We start from the raw sequence: 22113 nt of genomic DNA, 5'->3' as shown, positions 1-22113 counted from the left end.
CTAAAGCATAACTTGGAAAGCTGAGATGAAGTTAAAAGCTAAGTCACAGAAGTTAAAAATATGGGTGAACTTGGAGGTCAAAATATTTCAGAGGCTATCAATGTGTAAATTGAAGTCTCCAGTTTATGACTTAGAACACATCACTTCATTCTTTCAATAAATATTTATTAAGTACCTACCATGTGCCAGGCATTATGCTAAACACTGAAGATACAAAAAGAGGCAAAAGACAATCTCTAGATGGTGTCTGAATATAAATCAAAAGATAGATCAAAAACCATTTTCACTCTTTTCTTTGTTCTGTTTCTTCTTTCACAACATGAAAAATATTGAAATATGTTTTAAATAATTGCACATAAATAACCTATATCAGGTAGCTTGCTGTCTTGAGAAGGGAACAGAAAGGAAGAAAAAAATTGGAACTCAAAATTTTAGAAATATTATTGCTGAAAATTCTCTTTACATGTAATTGGAAAAAATAAAATGTGATTTACATTTAAAAATTTTAAAATAACTAAATAAAAAGACAAGGAGCTTAAAATTCATTTCTCTTGACCTCAATTTTTCTCATCTGTAACAAGATGGGGTTGGAGAAGATCAGAAGATTTCTAACCTGGGGTCTGTGAACTTCTTTTAAAAGTTTTTTAAAATAATCTTATTCTGATATAACTAGCTTTGGGCAAGTATTTTCATGTATTTTATTTTATGCATTTAATGAAATTATTGAGACCACCTAATCCAGTTCCACTCCTGACTCTTCTAACATTCATACCTACATCCCTGCTGCTTTCTCAAGCTGGAGATGCATGTGCTCCTGCAGTCTCTTCTCTAGTTGGTGAGTTCCTACTAGAATGCCCTTTGAAAAAAATGTCCACTTGCCAACTACCACAACCCCATAATATAGCCCATGAATAACATCACAAAAAAGATTAAAAGTCCTCAAATTAGGTGATTTCTTAGAATCTTAAAATTTACAAGCTATGGAGGTGAGTTGGAGGGTTCCCTTCATATGCATTTGTCTGCCAGAACACTGTTGGGATTCAACATCTTATCTTCTGACCTTTCACCACAGTCTTCACAATTGGCCATATGGCCTGGGAATTCCCAAGCCATAGTATAAGGTTGCGGCTGTTGGCAAAAAGTTAATAAAGCCACGAATCTCGTTAAATTTTAAGACAGCCATTTAAAGAGAAAAGGGACATTGTTTTTAAATCTCTGTTTTGCAATATTGAAGATTGCAAGAGTCACTAAGTGTAAATAAGAAATCTTCACAAAAAAGAAATTGGCAGTTATTCTCAGTCAAAAGTCAAAGTGCCCCTTCCCCCACCTACCCCCATTTTGCAACATTATTGAAATTTTTCCTAATTATTTTCTTCTAAATCAATCTTCTTTTATTGGACTAAATTTTCATCAAAACTTTCATATGCCCATCATGCCTTCAGAAGGTGACCTGTAGCTCACTTGTGAATGCAAGAACACATAACACATTTTACAGTGAAACTTTTGACATATTTCACAGGAGCCTCATAAAAAATTTCAAAATCATCCCTTTGTGAGAGAATTGAACATTTATGACTTGGATAATATTGTGTACCCTAGGTAAAGCAGCCTTTCCTGTTCAAAATAATTGTACTTGCAGATTTGGGGCTAAATATATAAGTAAAGCATATAACCAGAGGTACCAGAGAGGACCCTGAAACAATTACCAGCTGTAGCATCTCTTGTAATAACTATCATCAAGAGATCTTTCTCAATACCCTTGGTCCCTTTATCTTTGACATTGCCTAAGTATATATGGTATGCTATTAAGCATTTTAACCATAATTCTCTTACTCCACTCCAATCATTTATCATTTCTTTTTAAAATGGAATCTGATCATGGTATCTTTCCCCACCATACCCCAAACCTTACATTCATTAAGTTCAATATTTTGTGTTCCCTCCAAGAACAAATAAAAAATCTTCTGTTTGTCTTATAAAGTATCCCATATTGGGGCAGCTAGATAGCTTAGTAAATATAGCACTGGCCTAAAGCCAGGATAACCTGATTTCAAATCTGGAATCAGGCTCTTAAAACTTACTATGTGTGTGACCCGGGGCAGGTCACTTAACCCCCATTGATATCCCCCAAAAAATAATCTATATTCTTTCTATCTTTTCAGTATTCTTACAATTTATCCTCTTCCCCCTCAATCTAGCAGCATTGTTTTTTTGGTGCCCAAATATGAAATGGGAACAAAAATGACCTTGCTCATCTCTACCTTCTGACTTTTATCAAGATCCAGGTAAAATCCTACCTTTCACAAGAAGCCTTGCCCACTCTCTCCCCCAGTTAATGTGAGTGCCTAGACTATATATTATCTCTGATTTATCCTGTAACTATCTTTTTTTGTACATAATTGGTTGCATGGTGTATCCCCAGTAAAATGCCAGTTCTTTGAGGTCAGGGACTATTTTTTTGCCCTTTTTTTGTATCCCCAGAAGTTAGCACTTGGCTATATAGTAGGTATGGAATATAATAGGTGCTTAATAAATATTTGTTGATTGATAGTTGACTTTAATTGATGCTAAATAAAAGATTATATCAGTATAGCTAACATTCTGCACCATGGCACTTGAGATCAGTTAGTCCTAAAAACAACTTCTTAGAGGTCATTAAGCTAAATGGAGTCATTATATAAATGACAAAATGAGGTCTAAAAAGATTAAGTTGATTGACCAAACCAAAACAAACAAAAAAAAAGATCTTAAGGATCTTTCTTCTCAGCCCTATTTTATCACTGCTCCCATACAAACTCACTAAATCTCCTCCAGCTCAATGGTAGTCATTGCCCTGTAGAGAAGGCGAAATTCCTAAACTGACCCATTTCATTTACTCAACTATCTGGGCTAATTGTCTTCTCATCCTGGTATCTCTTCTGAGACATGGGACTTTAGTGAAGAACTTTGAATTATTTTGGCTTTGGCTTTCTACCTTGAATTTACTTACTGGCATATATGCTACACAACTGTTTAATTGTCATTGCCTCATAAAGGTTTGTAAATTAAATTCAACTAACTATTAACAGCTTCTATTTCCTAAAAGAAGTACTTTAGACCATGTCTTGGACCTGGGAAAAAATAGTTTGCTGTCTTGGGGAAGGAGGAGATAAGCAAGGAAGGGAGAAAATTTAGGAACACAAAATCTTACAAAAATGAATGTTGGAAACTATCTTTATGTGTATTTGGAAAAAAAATTTGGAAAAAAAGAATACAAAATAAAACCTTATACTTAATGCCCCCAACATATTTTAATCTTACATTTAAACATAGTTGTAGAAATACCCTAATACACATTTTCACTATGAACACAGACTGGTAAAAGAACAAGGACATGGGATCAATTCTATTATACAAGATTTCTCCTGCAGCAGAATCTTTATAGCTACATCAAACATCATCATGGTTAGTAAGATCTCTTGGCAAGGACTGAGAAACAGCTGCTGAACCAAATTTGTAGATTGCTATAGTGCAGTAGGATGAGATCTATCTCCCTCTACAATTAGACAGCAGGAAAGAAGAAATAAACTAGGTTTTTGTTCTTGGGAACCTGGGAGGCAGTACTCCATAACTTTAGTTATGTACAATGGCCAGAACATTAGCCCTAGGGTCAGCAGGGTTCAAATCCCACTTTTGATGCTTACCACTTATCTGACCTTCTTCAAGGTGCTTATCTTTTCTGGGCCTCGGCTGCTCATTTTTAAAATAAGAGGGTTGAACTAGGGCCTCTGAGATGCCCTTCTGACAATGCTGATCATTATAAAATTCTTATCTTCAGAAAACCTAGGCATTAGCTTAATAAAAATTCCAGTTCAGTACCTGCGAACAGAAATGCCTCAAAGCCCATACCTGACACTCTATTACTTCAGTCTCCTTTCCTATCTGTCCTACTTCTTCAGCCCAACCCCTGACATTTAAAGATTCACCATTTAGTACAAGACATTTTTCTGTCCTGTTATATAAGCTTTTCAGGTTAACAACCTGAGCACTAAATCCAGTACAGATTGAGCTGCACAGTGTGGACATTTAACAAAAGATTGTTGTTCTCATTCAGCCTACTCAAGTATCTATGTGTAGCTTTTCTGTTTTTTTTTTTAATTTAAAAAATTATTATAATAGATTACATTTATTAAACTCCTAACCCTGAAAATTAAAAGATTTTTTATTACCACATTACTTATCCTTCAAATTTTCTTTTTTCTTTAATTTATGAAGTAAAACAAACATTGCTATAACATAGTACAATAAAATGATTGCATATGAAACTATAAACCTACTATGCATAAATTTCTATTTCTTTCAAATATACAACAGACTTATCATGGAAATTTCTCTTTCCCCCCTTTTTTTCTTTCCTACTCCCTATCCTTAGAGATGGATACTCTTAGATACAAATTCATATACATAAATATATACACCTCAATATATACTTCCTCAAAGGGACCCTTTGTGAAAAACACACAGGAATATTATTGCCAAATTTCGAAACCCCCAGATAGAAAAAAAAATTTTGCAAGAAACAGGAAAAAAAACTTAAATATGCTGGAGCTACAATTAGAATTATATAAGACTTATCAGCAGTTACAATAAAAGACTGCAGGTCCTGGAATCATATCTACCAACAATTAAAAGAGCTAGGTCTGCAGCAAAAAATATCATATTCAACAAAATTATCTATAATTTTTAATAAGAAAAAAATGGACATTCAAAGAACTTGCAGATTTTCAGGACTTCCTACCAACCAAATCCAAACTTAATACAAAATTTAACATATAAGAGCCAATATGAAAGATCAATTTTAAGGAACTTAAAATGGACATTTTATTTAAACATGGACAAATTATTTATGTTTTTATATATGTTTATATATATATATATATAATATATTTATTATTCACATCAACATTAGGGTAGCTTTAAAGAAAGATTGGTAGAGTTAAAATAAAAATAGTTATGTTATATAAATTAATAGATATTCATTAAACAAGAAGAATAGATACAGAGCCATTGGGGGGTAGAAGGTTCACAGTTCTGAAAAATCTGCTCACATCAGGAATGGATTCAATAGGCAACACTACATACAAACCACGAAGGGTATAGCATCCTGCAAAATCTATAAAGAAATGATGGAGGGGAAGGATGGGTAGAGGTGGAAGCAAAGGGCAAGGTAAGAAGATAAGGGAGAAATCCTTTGGTAGGGGGAGGTTAAGTAATAATAGCAAGACAAGTTATGGAGCAGAGTTTAATAAAAGAGGCAGTAGGGATAGGAATGACCTGTGTGTATGTGGGGGGAGGGTATGAGTGTGTTTAGGTATTTATAGATCTATATATGTATACATAAATATATCTTTTCTTAACTGTACCTTTCTTTGGGGTGGGGCGGATGAAAGGGGGGAAAAGAATAAAGCAAAAAAAGGTACACAGCAAAGAACCAAAAAACAATTTACAAAGAAGTAAAGAAAAATGGACACCCATTAAGATAATTTCTTTTACTACTATATATACTTTCTTGATCTAGTAATTTGTTGTTATATATTTTGAATCCTCCTCGACTGTTCTCTTTTGTTTTGTATTTCTTTTCTGTTTTTCTTTTTTGCTCATTCTGTTTTTTCAAATAAAAATAAATTTTAAAAAAATAGAGAGGGGGCAGAATAGCAAAAAAAAAAAAGATTATCATATAAAAAACAAAGAAAGCAGCAAAAGTTTTTTAAAAAATAAAGAAAACTAACTTTCATTAAAATGATTTTACATCCAAAAAGACACTAACAGGGTTTCAAGTCACCAAATCAGCCTTCAAAGGTACTTCTATTACCAATGCAGAGGCAACATGAATACATTTTCTAAAAGTATCTTTCAGGAGGGTTCCGGAATTAGTTTCTACTAGTTAGTGAATCAGCTTCTAATTTGTTGATGTAAGCATTTATACCTTGGAAATCAGCAAATGTTACAGATCATGTTGAATTATTATGCTATCAATTGTCTAGATTTAAAGAGATGATGAAGAAAATGTTAAAAATTCAGATTAAATTCGAAAGTATGTCTAGCATGGATCTTCCACACTCACAGCAGGAAAGCTGGTTATTAAACATTTCCTAACCTACCAAACTTTTTTTTAAATTTAAGATTGCTAAGAATAGGATTTTTTTTGAGAGAAAAGAAGAAAAAAAAAACTAGCTATTTCCTCCCGTTTAGTCAGAAAGGACCTTTAAGAATCAGAATGGAGAAAAGAACTCAAATGTGCACAGAATTTGTAGCAGCCCTGTTGTAATGGCAAGGAAGTGGAAATTGAATGGATGCCCATCAGTTGGGGAATGGCTGAGTAAGTTATGGTATATGGATATAATGAAATATTATTGTTCTATAAGAAATGATCAGCAAGAGGATTTCAGAAAGGCCTGGAGAGACTTACTTGAACTGATACCAAGTGAAGTGAGTAGAAACAAGAGAACATTGTACACAATAACAAGATTATGTGACAATCAACTGTTTTTGAACAAGGCTCTTAACACTGAAGTGATTCTGGCCAATTCCAGTAGACTTGTAATAGAGAGTCATCTGCATTCAGAGAGAGGACTATGGAGACTGAATATGGATCACAACATAGTATTTTTACTTTTTTTTTTTTTGGTTGTTTTCTTTTTTCTATTTTTGCTTGCTTTTTTTCTCTCTCATTTTTTCCTCTTTTGATCTGATTTTTCTTGTGCAGCACGATAATTGTGGAAATATGTTCAGAAGAATTGCACTTTTTAAACTTATATTGGATTGTTTGCTGGAGGGTGGGAAATAGGAAGAGAGAAAAATTTGGAACACAAGGTTTACAATGGTGAATGTTGGAAACTATATTTGCATGCATTTTTAAAAATAAAGTTATTATTATCTAAAATATCTATACTTACTTTGAACACTGTATAAATTTGGAGCTTATTTCTGTGACCAGACCATTATTGCATCTTTTTAAAAACAACAACAACAACAAAAAAAAAACAAAAACCCAAAATCTTTTTATAGATGAGGAAACAAAGCTGAAAGAGGGAAGAGAATTAAGGCTAGCATATTCCTCATTTGCTTATGTGTAGGATTGACATGGCCTTAATATAATCTACTATCTTACACTGTATGAGGAAAAGTCCTTTCTGAACAATCAAGGAATCAACTGCAGGGAAAGCTGTGTGATCAGATTTGAGAAGCTACCAACAGCCTTGTTACCCTTAAATTTTTCTCACAATAGCCTTAAATGTTTAAACTACAAAATTTGTAAATCCATCTGGTTCTGATGCTTTTTTTTTCCTTATGAAGCTCATTAATGGTCTATTCTATTTCTTTCTCTTTATTTCTTCTTCTGTAAATCTAGTCATTTTATATTTTCCTAAGTATTCTTCTATTGTTCAATTTATTGGCTTGTAATTGGGCAAAATAACTCCTTATAATTGTTTTGATTTCATCTTCATTAATGCTATAATCAACCTTTTCATTTTTGATGAGAGTGATTTAATTTTCTTCTCTATTTTTTTAAAGTCACATTAACCTATTTTATTGTTTCAGGTTTTTTGTCATAAAAACCAATTTCAAGTATTATTAATTCATTGGATTTCTTATATTCAATTTTATTAATCATACCTTTAATTTTTAAGATTTCCAATTTGGTTTATTTGGGGATTTTAAATTGTTCTTCTAATTTTTTAAATTGCATACGCAATTCATTGGTCTTTCTCTGTTTTATCACCAAATCATTTTGACATTTCTATAACTCATTTTACAATGAAAAAAGACATTGTCTTATAAAAGAGTCTTCCATGACATAACATTGAAAGTATTACAAGATAAAGGATAAAAATCCAAACTATATTACATAATAATAAATATATTTATAACTAAAAAACATACCATTTGCAAATATAATATTTCTAAATTATAAAGATATTTATGTAGTCCTTAAAGTTTGCAAAGCACTTTATATAAACTCATTTGAACTCAGCCACACCAAAAAATAGATACCAGAAGTATTGTTAATCTTGATTTTACAGATAAGGAAATTGAGACTCAGAAAGGTTACATAATATACCCAGATTACATGTTATATCAAAAAAAAGCATGCAAAAAATCTTTCTTGCCAAGTCTTTCTGACTTTACAAGCCCAGCATCTTACCAATGATTCCATGATATCTAAGTCAACATATACTATATATACATATAAGCTATACATAAGACCACTTTCCAAGAAATGAAAAATAATGCCATAATTGGGAATGTAAAACACATTTATTTAATCATAGAACCATTCTGCCATATTTACTTAGTTCATCAAGTTGTTATCTGCTATCTGAATTCCTCCTTCTATCAGAAGCATATCAGGCCAGAAATAGGAAGTCTTTTTTACCTGCCAAATCATAGGATTAAGAAAACCTGAAAGTTGAGAAATATTTGGATGTTGCTTGAGAATTATTTACCATTTGCATAGCCTGGCACTTGGTAGGCATTTCCTAAGTTATGCTTGTTAATTGACAGATTGATTAGCATATGAGATTGTATCGATGGGAGCTCTTTAAACTTTGAAGATGCCTAATAGTAGAAAAAAATGAAAGAGATATCCCTTACATCTAAAAAGACACTAATAGGAGAACTCATGGATCAGAAATAGGGAAGTGTCTGATGATGGCTGACAGTGATGTAATAGGAAGATCACTGGTCCCTTGCAGTCAAAAGACCTAAGTCTAGTCCCAAAAAAGTTATCTACTGGTTATGTGACCTCAGGTTAGTCACCTATCCTCCCTAAACATTAGGCTCCTCACCTGTAAAAAACTGAACTCTTTTCTCTTGACATCCTAGATTTCTACATGTATCGAGTGGGAAAGAACGGACGAGTCATTTTCATTACTGCTTAATTTGCTAATAATATGGTATCAAGAAAAAAAAACAAATTTAGCTCATTTCCCCTGGCTCAAACAGGACATTTGCCTCCTGTGATTACATCAGCAGGGAGTTGAATCTGGAGAAAAACTAATAAAATGATCCACATGAAGCCACAAATAACAACAATAAGACAGCAGCTTTCCTGCAAGCTGTCCTCTAGAGAGAGGGCAGTTGATTGACCCATCAATCCATTGGGAGCTAAGGACCTCAGCCCAGTTATATAATCTTCCTGAAAGGAAGTCTGAGCATAAACAAGCACAAAGCAAGAACTAAATTAAAAATTTCATATAAAACAAGTAAAAAGGAAATAATAATCACAGGAAATCTGATGTTCAAGGCCTGAGGTAAACTAAACTATAGGGAACATGATGGAGCTCAAAGCATCAAAAGACTTCTGTCTTTATCTTTAGCACTCTTCTTTCCTGCAAAGCAAAGCAACTAAAATGAATCAATAACAAAAAATATTTTATATTTTTTTGTCTTCATTAACACTACATTCAGTTTTGGAAATTCAACAAAAAGATGTCACAAAGTGAGGTTACATTCTTAGGTTTGACTTTTACATCCTGTCTCATGTTTTGGGTGAAATAATTGAAAATTAGTTTACATTCAAGTAATTGAATTCAGAGAAAAGCTAAACAACCTTGTTTTCCCTCTGTCACCATTATCATCTCAGGCTCTAGAAAGGAAGCTATGTAGTAAACTGGCTAAGAAGTCACTTCTCACAGTTCCTTTACTAGACTCAAATCCTAACACCATAAGTTAAATGTGGGTATTCCTTAAGAACCCCCTAGTTTGGCACAGCTAGGTGGTACAGTGGATAGAGCACCAGCCCTGAAGTCAGGAAGACCTGAGTTCAAATCTGACCTTAGACACTTAACACTTCCTAGCTGTGTGACCCTGAGCAAATCCCTTAACCCCAATTGCCTCAGCAAAAGGAAAAAAAAAAAGAACCCCCCTAGGTTCTTTGTCCTAGATCTTCTGCTCTATTTCTCTCTACTCTCTCCATTAATAATATCTTGGTTTCAGTTATTATTTCTACCATGTTTCCCCGATAATAAGACCTATCCCAAAAATAAATCCTCCCCTTAGTATATAAGATTCCTCTAAAATAAGCCCTCCCCCAAAAATAAACCCTATTGAGATTGCTACTGTAGTGAAGGTGATCCCTTGTGCTACACGCTACATTATGGTACCCTCTGTATGCACCGTTCCCTACCCCTCCCCCGGGGGTGAAATGTACCGTCTCGCTCCGAGCTGCATCCAATCAGAGCTGCAGCAGTGAGCGCATCATCCTGTTCTTCCCCAGTGATTTGCTTGCTGGCGCCATTGAGAGCAGTGCCGCGGAGGAGAGCTGAGGCAGGACAACATAAAAACCCAGTATGTAAGCGGGAGTGAGGGAGCATGATGGAGGATAAAAGAAGAACTCAGGGGGCATCATGGAGGATAAAAGGAGAACTCAGCCAGCACTCACCGCACTAAAGAAATGAAGAACTTCCTTACAGAGAAAAGAATAGATCAAGTAATGATTCCTGCAGGAATGACTGCCTATCTCCACACCCTTGATATTGCAATAAACAAGCCATTCAAGGACCCTTTGCGCATGGAAGTCAATGACTACATAGAAAATAGAATGGAAAGAAATCAGCGTGGAAACTTTGTGAAGCCCTGTCTGCAAGAAGTCGTGACTTGGGTGAAGAAGTCATGGGATAAAATTACTGATAGCTGTGTCGCCAAGGCACTATGATCAGGTTACCTGGACAAGACATGTTCATTTAAAGAGAGCTATATTGCTGGACATGACAGATTGGGTCCACTTCTTCTGAAGGAAATAGAGGCGCAAGACATCCAGGACGGAATTCAGGGTATGGATACTTATGACGATGTTGTTGAAGAAGATGACATGATCATTATTGAATAAAGGTACTTTTTTTTGTTCACATTTACCTGTTTATTAAAATTGCTGTCAATGTTCATTAAAATAAGCCCTCCCTTGAAAATAAGCCCTCTGGTGTTTTTCTGTCCAAAAAAATAATAAGACAGTATCTTATTATCGGGGAAACACGGTATGTACATAACTCTATTTTAAACAACTCTTTAAGTTGGCAAATCACTTTATGATATTAACTCACTTAATCCACATAAGAGCTCTGGTAAATAAATGCTATTGTCTTCATTTTACAAAGGTGGAAACCAAGGCAAAAGAGATTAAATGGTTTGCCCAGAGTCACATAGCTACTACATTTTTTGAAGCCAGATTTGAAGTCATGTCTTCCCCATTTCAGATCCAGAACTCTACTTGCTATGTCACCTAAGTGCCTGAATCAAGATGCCTTCAACATGAACAGTCTTTTAATACTGGAGTGACATTATTAAAGTCAAGTGCTGAAGTCATGTATTATTTTTCAAAAGGGAATATGATATTGTAGACAGTGTGAAAAAATAAGGGCAAATCTAAATCTAGAGAGGGGGAAACTAGGTAACATGGTGGATAGAGCAGAAGACCCAAGTTCTCATATACTTATTAGTTTTATAACTTGGGCAGTTTCACAGTGTCTCAGTTTCTATCTGTAAAATGAGTTAGGGAAGGAAATGTCAAACCACTCAAGTATCTCTGCCAAGAAAATACCAAATGGGGTCACAGAGTAGGACATGACTGAAACAACCAAACACCAATTAACAAAGACTAGAAAAATTATAGTAAAGCATTTGATAAAGGTATTGTCACCCACTTAATTTTTATAACTGTATGTAACTGAATATTACTTAAAGATTGTACAATATTTTGATCTACTTAGTATTATATTAACAAAAATTATCTTTTAAAAATTTATTTGCATGAAATGATCCAAGACTACTCTGAAAGACTTATGATGAAAAATGCTATCCATATCAAGAGAAAGAACTGATGGTGTCTGAATACAGATTGAAACACACTTTTTGAAAACTTAATTTTTCTTGAGGGTTTTTTGGGGTAGATGGAAGGGCAACTTTTCTTTCACAACATGACTTTTATGGAAATGTTTTGTATAACTTCACATGTGCCTTTTCAATGGGAGGAGGGTAGGAATGAAGAGAATCTGGAACTCAAAAGATTAAAAATGTATTTGCAATTTTGCAGTTTTGATTGGGTTGAGTTAAATTTTATTGTCTCGAACTAGACCATGGTATAGTAAAAAGAGGAATGGATTTGGAATAAGGTCTAGATTCAGATTCTAACTACCACTCACTGTATGACTGTCAGTGAGTCACTTTGGGCCTTATTTTCCTCAACTGTACAACAGTATTGGACTAAATAATCTCACAGGTTCTTTCCATTTCTAAATCCATAATCCTTTGAACTTCCCAATGAGATTACTTGAAGAAAATCAGGATGTTAATCCAGAGAAGACTGCAGAGTGAGCACTGGAGACAATTGTTTTCAAATAGTTAAAGGGCTCTCACAAGTAAGAGGGATTAGCCTTATTCTATTGATTCCCAGAGGATACAACTAGGAGTAATGGATAGAACCTGCAAGGAAAATTAGGAAAAAATAGGATTAATATAAGCAAAGCTTTCTGGGATTTAGTTATCCAAAAGTCAAACAGTTTGCTGGGAAATAGTGGGCACTTAGGACAGCAAGGTAGCACTACAATGCATAGAGCATCAAGACTAGAGTCAGAAAGATTCCTCTTCCTGAGTTCAAATATCTTACAAGGTATGTGACTCTGGGTAAGTCATTTAACCCTGTTTGCCTCATTTTCCTCATCTACAAAATGAACTGGAGAAGGAAATGGCAAACTATCTCAGTATCTTTATATCTTTGTTAAGAAAACTACAAATAGGATTAGAAAGTCAGACATGGTTTAAGGACAACTTGTCAAGTATACTAGAATGAGAATCCTCTTCAGGAATAGGTTTGGACTTGATCACATTGAAGGACTTCCAATTATCAAAGGGCCTGAGTTATATTCATAGATCCATTAAAGGAACTATGATTTTATAATTCTCTTTAAATTTCTGGGCCTCAGTTTCCTGACTTGTAAAATTAGGAGATTGGACTAAGTCAAGGGTTCTTAATCTGGGATTTACCAACCCCTATGTATGCAAATGATTCCACAAGATCTGTGAACTTGGATGAGAACATAGTATGTATGTGTTTGTATAGGTATATATGTATGTTTGTGTGTCTATCTATCTGTCTGTTTATATGTTCTTATCAAAGATATATCTCTCTATGGATTTAGAGCTAAAGATCCAAATCTAAATCCATATATATTTTTATTTTTGCTAACTTTTGGTCTTTGTGGTCCTTTGTATGTTATTTGGGTATTTAAAAACATTTCTGAAAAAGCATCCATAGAAGCTTGACAAAGGGGTCCATGTCATATGAAAAATGTGAGAACCCCTGGATTATATATGATCCTCAAGGTATTTTCTAGTAATAAAATATTTATTAAAAACTAGTTTGCCATTAGTCTTCAGGGTAGACAGATGTTTATATATACTAGTCATGGAACTATGCTAAACTTCTCACTATTCATTTACTATTAATTGCATTCGCTTCAGTTACTACCTTTTTTTCTCCTTTGGCATAGTTCCAAAATTCCCATGGAGCACCTGTCTTGTCCCTTTTAGGAAATATGGAAACTATCTAAATCAACAGTGTCCGAGAAGATTTCCAACTCACAGAGACTTTTTTTGTATTCTCAGAACAATGGTCTCAGAACAGCATCAGGGATATAATGTTCTAGATCCTTCATTTTAGGAAGAACATTTTTATATGCTGAAAAGTGTCCAGATGGGGCAGCTAAGCTAATGAGAGTTCTAGAGGCCATGTCATAAACACCAATTTAAAGAACTGGGGACATTTAGCTGACAGAAGAGAATATGGATTGTGTGTGCAGAGTTGGGTTTTTTTTTTTTTAAAGCCAAGTAGGTTTCCTTAAGGAAGGTAATATTATGTTTTATAGAGAAGGTAAAGTAATTAGCTGCTGGATTATGTTGCAAAAGGGACTCTTGTTTGCTTCCAATTGGACAAAGAAATAGTTTCTGAGATCTCTTCCAATTCAGAAATTCTGAGATCCTTGTCAGAAATGCTAGTATTTTTCTCAATCTGATCACAAGTTACAGGGAGCTAAAAGGTCATTTCCACATTATAGCACTTTTCATAGCTTACATACAAAAAAAAAGTCTTATGTTACACAAACCTTTCAAAGAGTAGAAAAGAGCATTTCATTGTTTGACTTGAAAACATTTTATTTAATTTATACAAATAACTACTAAATACAAAAAGTAGATTAAAACAAAATAGTTATTTTTTTCTGGCAGAGTTTAAATGCACATAATGTATAATTCAGAAGAAAATGCATTTCCCCCCCACAGCATTCAGGACTAAAGTTCTACTGAAATCTTTAATTGTTTCTAAATCAGTAAGATATTCGGTGGTGTCTTGTGGGTAATGGCTAAATATGTTCTGCGTACGAACTGAAAAAAAAAATATATTACAGACTACACACATACAAATGTGAAGCACTTAAAATGTGACTCTTAACTGATAATACAGAAAATGTCCATTTCAGATAATAGTGTTAAAAACATTTGTGTAATAAAATCATGAGACCACATAAAAATAAGCTTTAACATGCACTAGTCAGTTTTGTGAAAACTGCTAAGTGCACTAGTAATAAATAATTTGCCAAGTCGTTTATAAACAATTCCTAATGTTCGGCATTATTGTAAACATCAGCACGTGTAAAATGCAGCGAAGTCTGACAGTTACATTTCATTTTGCCAAATTGAATTCCTATTATTCAGACGGATCAGTGGAATACAGAGCCAATTTTTTTTTTTTTGGCAAGTTGGGTTTTAAAATTAATAGTAACAGTGCAAGTAAGGAATGCAAAGAATTCCTAGTGCAATAAAGGAGAGAAGCACAGGCAATATTGCTGATTAAAAATTTACCACATCCTCGCGTTCCCCAAGGGGAGTATCTAAGAGCCCTGTGAAAAGAACTCCAAGCCATCATCATAATGCCCAGATCTTTGTCTTCGAATTTCTCTGTGTTCCTTCAGGTCACATCTTTTGCAACAGTACATCCAGCATCAAGTCTCTGAAGTCTGAACAGTTTGTGAAATGCCCATTTTTAGAGTCATTGAGCGAGGTTCAGGTGGTTTTAACGTCTCCCAAAGAGATGGCTAGATAAGATGTCCATCTTGTCTAAGAAGCCATTTTTGGGGGGTCGGAAGGGATCAGTTCTGACAAATCGTCAGATCAGCATATTTCCAGACTGGACAATGACAACAACAACAAAAAAATCTTCCATCTTGACAGCACCACGAAAACGTCAACAGTCAGCTTTCAATTTATCTAAGGAATTATCAATTTTGGTCAAAGTCTTTTTGATACGCAGAGCTGTTAATCTTGCAGATGAATTCTGATACCAGCACTCTTTCATAAGTTTAGCCAAAGAGGTTAACGTCTAAGGGAAGAAAAACACAAAACACCAAAGTGACAAACTCCTCTTTAGTCACTTGTTTGCTCAGAAGGTAGAACGTGTAACTCAGGTTTTTGTAGCACTTAGGAGTCAAGGTGATGTTATACCCATATTCCTTATATACATAAACAAACTTCTTGTGAACTGATAAAGCAGCCAGATGTATTGCATGTACTCTGTCCTTTGGCCTCTCAACAGCAAAGGCTAAGTTTATCTTGTAAAGCACGTGGCATGTGCTATGCTTTTCATGGTTTTTACATATCCAACTAGTAAGATTAACAAAGAGGGAAAATCCTAAAACCCAATAGCAAACAGGACAGTGTCTCAATTTATTACTTCTACTGCTAAAACCATATAAACTTTAAAGCTTGGGATCACAGGCTAAGAACCACTGAGGAGCAGCACTAGAACAAATCTTTAGGGATGATCTAGAACAATCCCCTCATTTTATAGATGAGAAATGAACACCTTGTTCCAGGCCAAAATAATGTGGGCAGAATGGGGGATAGTACACAGTTCAGTGTCTGCCATACATGGGCATTCTTATAATTCTTTGCCTTATCATAATAACAGTGAGCACTCATATATATATAGTGCTTTTAAGTTTGCAAAGTGTTTTACATTTATTATGTCTATTGACTCTCCTTGCAATACTGTGAGGTACGTGTTATTTTCATTCCCATTATATAGATATGACTTGCTCAGTTAATAAATATTTGAGGGTGGATCTGAATTCAGGTGTTTCTTGACTTCAAGTCCAATGTTCAGTCTACTCTATTACTTATCTGCCTCTTTTTACTGCTCATTACACAAAAAAACCCAAAAATCCTATACCTTTTCTCTAACAAATAACACCTAATATGGACTCAGTTTTCATAAGCACAGATAAATTTCTGTTTATTCCTAGCTAATTTAAGATCCTATCCAGATAAAGCACACACACACATACATGCGTGCATGTGTGTGTATATATATATACACATACACATGTATGTGTGTGTGTCTGTGTGTGTATGTTTGTGTGTGTGTGTTTGTGTGTGTGTGTGTGTGTGTGTTATGTAAATGAAATGGTAGATTACCTTAAACTTACACTTAGGTATCCAAAAATAACCAAGATTACTTTCAATATTGAGAAAAGGATGAGTAAGAAATGCCTTATACTTACTGGATCTGAGAACCATCTGTTGGGAATGTTTGGCCTCTGCTGATCCACACAGACTACCTTTCTCATATCTTCAAAACTTGGATCATTAGGAACTACATCATAGAAGGGTGGCTTATAATCTTCAACAATACCTAAACATAAGCAAGAATTAGATAAAGAATCCAAGAAAGATAACAAGTTCATAGGCATAATTAGTTGACTTGCTGAGATGGATTATCAGCTGCCTCTGAAAGATAATAACTTGTGATTTTTTGATCACTATAACTTGTACACCTACAGCAGGACAAAATGATGAACTTGTGCATGCCTCAAGCTTGACTCTGGCATAGACTGGTGGCCAACTTGATTGGTGTAGAAACTCTGCACAAGGTGTGGGAGGGAAGAGTAGCCAGTTGTTTTTATCACTTCTACCACTGGGCTTAATTACTTCTTCTTGTTCAGTTATTTCAATCATGTCTAAATCTTTATAACCGCATTTTGGGTTTTCTTTCTTACCAAAGATAATGGAATGGTTTGCCAATGCTTTCCCCGGCTCATTTTACTGATAAAGAAACTGAGGCTATCAGGATTAAGTGACTTGCCCAGGTGCGTACAGCTAGTGTCTCAGGCTGGATTTAAACTAAGTAAGATGAGTCTTCCTGGCTCCCAGTCTGAATGGCACTTTATGCATCTAGCTAACCACTTGATCACTATCATATTGCTAAAAGCAGTCTACAAGAGCACTCATGTAATATCAATGAGCCACAAGGCAAGAGACACATATGAGGCACAAGTTTGGGCTATTCAAAAGATCATGAGAGTGGGAAAGGACCTTACATGCAATCTCATTCTTCTTCTTTTTTTTTTTAATTGATTTAATTTATTGATGAGCAAGAAGAGGCCCAGAAATTGTGACCCTAATCATGGTTACACAGGGAGTAACAAGAAACAGGATTTGAATCCAGGGCCTTTAGTCCCTTCTTCCCTCCCAATCCAATATTCATTCCACTAAGAAACTTGACCAGGTCACAACTGCAGTTCCCCAAAGTAGTTCATAAATGCTGAAGGAGTCAAAAGTCTGCTTTGACATTAGGTTAATAACAGTGTGAAAATTGGCAAAGCCAAAACTCTAAATGCCTCACCCTTACCATGCTAGAAAATTCATAAAAATAGCAAAGAGGAGGGGAGAATGGAAAACAACAATACCAAAACACAAGCTGGAAAAGGCAATTCTACCTGCTTTGGGTTCTGATATTTTCTCTTTTCCTTCTCACTGTTTACAAGTATTCAAAGAAATGACTACAACAACAGCTCTTGAATTGTTGTTTTGTCAGAGATGAACAGAGCTGAGTAAGACTGAATCTCAATTTAGCTCATAAATGGATTAGGAGTCAAGGGAGGTGCAGCTTTTAAACACTAAGGAATCAAGAAGTTTCAGATTTCAAAATTCACAAAACTGTTTTTTTTTTCTTGCACACAACCATCATTCAGAAAGAATAAGGAAACCAAATTCCCAGTTTAATAGGCTTTCTGAATCTAGAAGCTGAGCTTAAACAGCCATTTCAATGAGTTCCATTCTTGCTCTCCTTACTACCTCCTAGAACTATTTCTCATTCTCTATACTAATTTAAGACTTGAAGGATCCAACTTTTGTTGATAAGTAGGGTTAGTAGAAGCAACTGTAGTGGTAAAGTCATAGTAACAGTAGCAAGCTTAAAATAAGCTTTAAAACTTTATTTAATAATAATTAAGTTTTAATGGCTTAAAAATGAACTAAAACTTTTGCTCTATTGTGAAGCTAAAATAAGACATAGAGTGATATTTAAAGTTGCGATGACATTGCAACAATTAAGTTGCAACTGTTTGCTACAATTGCTACAACTACACTACCAGCACAATTTCTATCATTTACTATTCCAACTATTACTTCTCTTACTACAACTACTATTCTAGTTCACTAAAACTACTTACAAGTACAAATACTATTTCTACTAGTACTAAACTACCATCCCTACTTTCTGTTGCTATTAATACTACTATTACTACCACTTCCCTTACTACAACTAGTAAGATGAGTACAACTAGTACTAGTGCAAATATTATTAATAGTAGCACTATTAGTACTACTATTACAATCACAACAATCCAGGCTTTTTTTTTTTTTTTTTTTTTTTTTTGCAGTAGTGGAGATAAGACTCTTTCCATCCACAAAGTCTTGCCTAACAAAGTTCAAATAAGCTTTAATAAATTAACTAATTAAATGTTAAAATAAGCACTTAGAAAGTATATTAATAATCATTTATGCTTATTTTTCTCCTTTATTTTCTTTCTAGTTTCCTCTCCTTTCCTTCCATCATCCCATCTGCTAGATCTCATTGGCTCTCAAGAAAGTAGAAGACCTTTGAGAGTCACAATAATAAATAAATAATGAATAGAAATATTTACAATAGAATACAGTAATATTCTATTATTGTATTAAAAATAAAATAAAATGGAATTTTATTAATAATATTAGAATTTAAGGAAGAAAATAAAAAGGATAATAAAAAGAAAACAGTAAACTATACCAGTGGGTCTGTGATATTAAATTAACAAGTGCTTATTAACATGTGCCAGGTGTGGTATTAAGTACTAGGAATACAAAAAAAAAACAACTCAAGAAGTTCACGTTCTTATTATGGATGTGACAAAAAACAACTATGGACATAAGAAAATAGAGGAAGGTAAAGTATGTAAGCAAACAATACCCACCCCCCTCATTTTATCCTCACCCCTCTCATGCAAAGTTTGTGCAAACAGTAAACCTTCTGAGCAATGTTTTCATAGAATGCCCACCCTGGTGAGGAGCCTTGCTTGATTTAGCTGGACAAGTCCTCAAAGACACATTGCCAGGAATCTACTCAAGAGCTGCTAGCTCTGTGTTAGAACTTGTATTCTGCAGGTTAGGGTCACCTCCACACTACAATCAGGCATAAGAACAGTACTTTAGTAGAAATTGTTGCAAAATAAGGTGAGCAGAGAGTGATTCAAAAACTGTTCAAACCTCTAAACAACTTGAAATTCTTCAAGTCTGTTTTTCAATTGTCAAATAAACAAGGATTTAATGGTGATAGCATTGCTGTACATTTCACTTGAATTTATGTATCATTATTCCTAATGGCACCCCCCCAAAAAAAAGAATTAAAAAGAAAAAATGGGATGTAGTAAATTATATTTCTTTTAAAAAAATATCATAAACAATGATGTTTTCATGAGCATTTTACCAAAGAGGAAACTGAGTAAGAGAGAGATTAAGTGCCATGTCTAGGGTCACAAACTATCAAGAGTAACTGAGATGTGGGGGCAAGATTTGAGCTCAGATCTTCCAAAGCCAATACTAAGTCAATACTATCCATATATATTGAAAGCTGAATCAGAACCTGAAGGACACAGGAATTATAATTGCTTCTGTTCTCTGATTTTCCCCAAATCAGCTATCTGACTTGCCAAGTCCAATGAATAAGTCCATTTGAAACCGTTAATATTCTGATTAAAAGCCTTTCCTAGCAAATCTTCAACAGATTATAATGGGACAAACTTGCAACATTTTACTTAAAATGTTTTAGTTAAAAAAAGTCAGGAAATATAATCTGATATCCTGCCTCTATCAATGTCTAAAGTGCTTGGACAATTTCTACAAACTGAATCTGTAATTAAAGAATAATACAGAAAGAAACCAACTAAATAAATAAAAGACAGCCCTCTAGGGGCACAACAAATAATTAAGTGATGATCTAATACCTAGGTCAAAATTACAATTGAATTATCTGACAGATCAAGTGGGTAACTGTGGTAAATCTGGCTGCTATCCCCCTTTCTTTGGCTAGGGCAAGAAGGCATGCTGCCTATTCAAAAACTGGCCTGAAGACTAGGTATCATCAGAATTCATTTACTTTTGACACAGAGATTCTGTAGCTGGGAAGATGTTTATATCAGCTTACATCTGATACAAGATGTCTAATAAGGGAAGCTAGATGGTACCATGGATAGAGTGTTTGCCCTGAATTCAGAAGAATCTAATTTCAAATCCAGTCTCAGAAATCATTTTCATACCACTTCCTAGCTGTATGACTTTGGGCAAATCACTTAATTCTCAAAAAACAGTTAACAGAGATATTTCTCTATCTCTTGCTGCTAGACTGATATTGATACAGTAAAAATGTAGATTATGTAAGTGGGTTTATTAAAAAAGAAAGATGTCAAATGCACAAAATGATATAATTGGATTTTAGTAACTGGAATTAATAACATCCAGAAATGGTCTACTATATACAGGATTAGAGTGTCAAATAACATAGACCTAGAATTTATAATAGTTCTTTAAGATTTGCAAAGTGCTTACACAATATCCACAAATAAAATAGTTTACATGGAAGAACCATAAAAATACAATTTATCTATCTCTTCAATCTCCTATAATTTGCAAACTTCAAAATTCTTTCATAAAGTCAAATTTACAAGTAACAAACTTGCAAATAAATTAACTACCCCTGCTACTTCTCTCTCCTCCTAATATTGTACAGTTGATTATTTCAGTTTGCTTCTCTGGCATGGAAAACAAAACCAGGACAAAACATTAGCAGTTGGTAAAAAGACTAGTCCTTCTAAGATAAAGTATTGTTGACCCTGTTCCTTCTATCACCAAGAGCTTGACATTTACCTAGACACATCTCCTTATCTTCCTCTGTGTCTCTGTCTCTGTCTCTCTCTCTGTCTCTGTCTTTCTCTGTATCACCCCTCATAGTAGATATCTTACCTCCAAGGCTGATGAATCAAACAGGAGTTAAAGCACTACAAAAGTTTCAATAAACTACATAATAAAATAATAGTTTTGTTCATTTTTAACTTATATGAAGAAATGGAATACCAAAGATTTCATAATCAAAGGTTACATTTTCAAGGTCATAAATTCTTTCATTTGAGATGTTTGAATGCTTAATCCAAAGAGATGAAGTAATTTATCTTACTCAAATTTTAATTTAATTAAGTTACTTAACTATTAGTTAATGAAGAATTGGCTTAGACCACACAATGTTGACTTGTGTTCCAAAGGTCTCTCCATACCAGCAAGAGGGGGAATGATTTAAATGAGACCCAAGCAAGTCACAGCCTCCCATTTTGGCAGGACAATATTGTCAAGGCATCCCTAGCAATCTCCTTAAATGACATGGACAGAAAGCTCAAGATTGAACCCAGGGACTGAGGGGCAGTTAACAATGAAAAACAAATCTAGACCTATTCCTTATCTTGTTGCCAGAGCAACAAAACCTGAGTAGCTCTAAAGGACTTTTCTCTAATTCTTCATTGCTGATTTGGATGTATATGTCCTAGAAAAAGATGGCAGAGAAACCAAGGACATAGATCATTTAAAACTCTTTATTAGAGCTTACAGTTAAATAAAGGCTTCTTGTATGATGAAGACCTTAATGTACCTTCCAGGCAGTGTACCCAGAACATACCAATGATCCTATTATATTTATCTACAGCAGCTGGCACATTAAATACT

The 22113-nt window shown here is 34.3% G+C and overlaps 1 protein-coding gene across 2 annotated transcripts in view; it reads right to left on the bottom strand.

Moving 5' to 3' along the window:
* Nucleotides 1-14161: 14161 nt before the first annotated feature.
* The window catches only part of ACVR1 (activin A receptor type 1), a 154875-nt gene continuing 146923 nt past the window's right edge, over nt 14162-22113 (bottom strand). For both annotated transcript variants that reach the window (XM_051986348.1, XM_051986349.1), the window contains 2 exons: nt 16590-16720; nt 14162-15409 (listed from right to left, as the gene is read on the bottom strand). In XM_051986348.1, coding sequence (XP_051842308.1) covers nt 15275-15409; nt 16590-16720 — 266 coding nt within the window. In that variant the 3' untranslated portion in view covers nt 14162-15274. The remainder of the gene's footprint in view (nt 15410-16589; nt 16721-22113) is intronic.

This window comes from Antechinus flavipes, chromosome 3 (assembly GCF_016432865.1).
Source record: "Antechinus flavipes isolate AdamAnt ecotype Samford, QLD, Australia chromosome 3, AdamAnt_v2, whole genome shotgun sequence".
Taxonomy (NCBI): domain Eukaryota; kingdom Metazoa; phylum Chordata; class Mammalia; order Dasyuromorphia; family Dasyuridae; genus Antechinus; species Antechinus flavipes.
The sequence above is the reverse complement of the archived record's forward strand: the minus strand, read 5'-3'. Positions and strand labels throughout refer to the sequence as shown.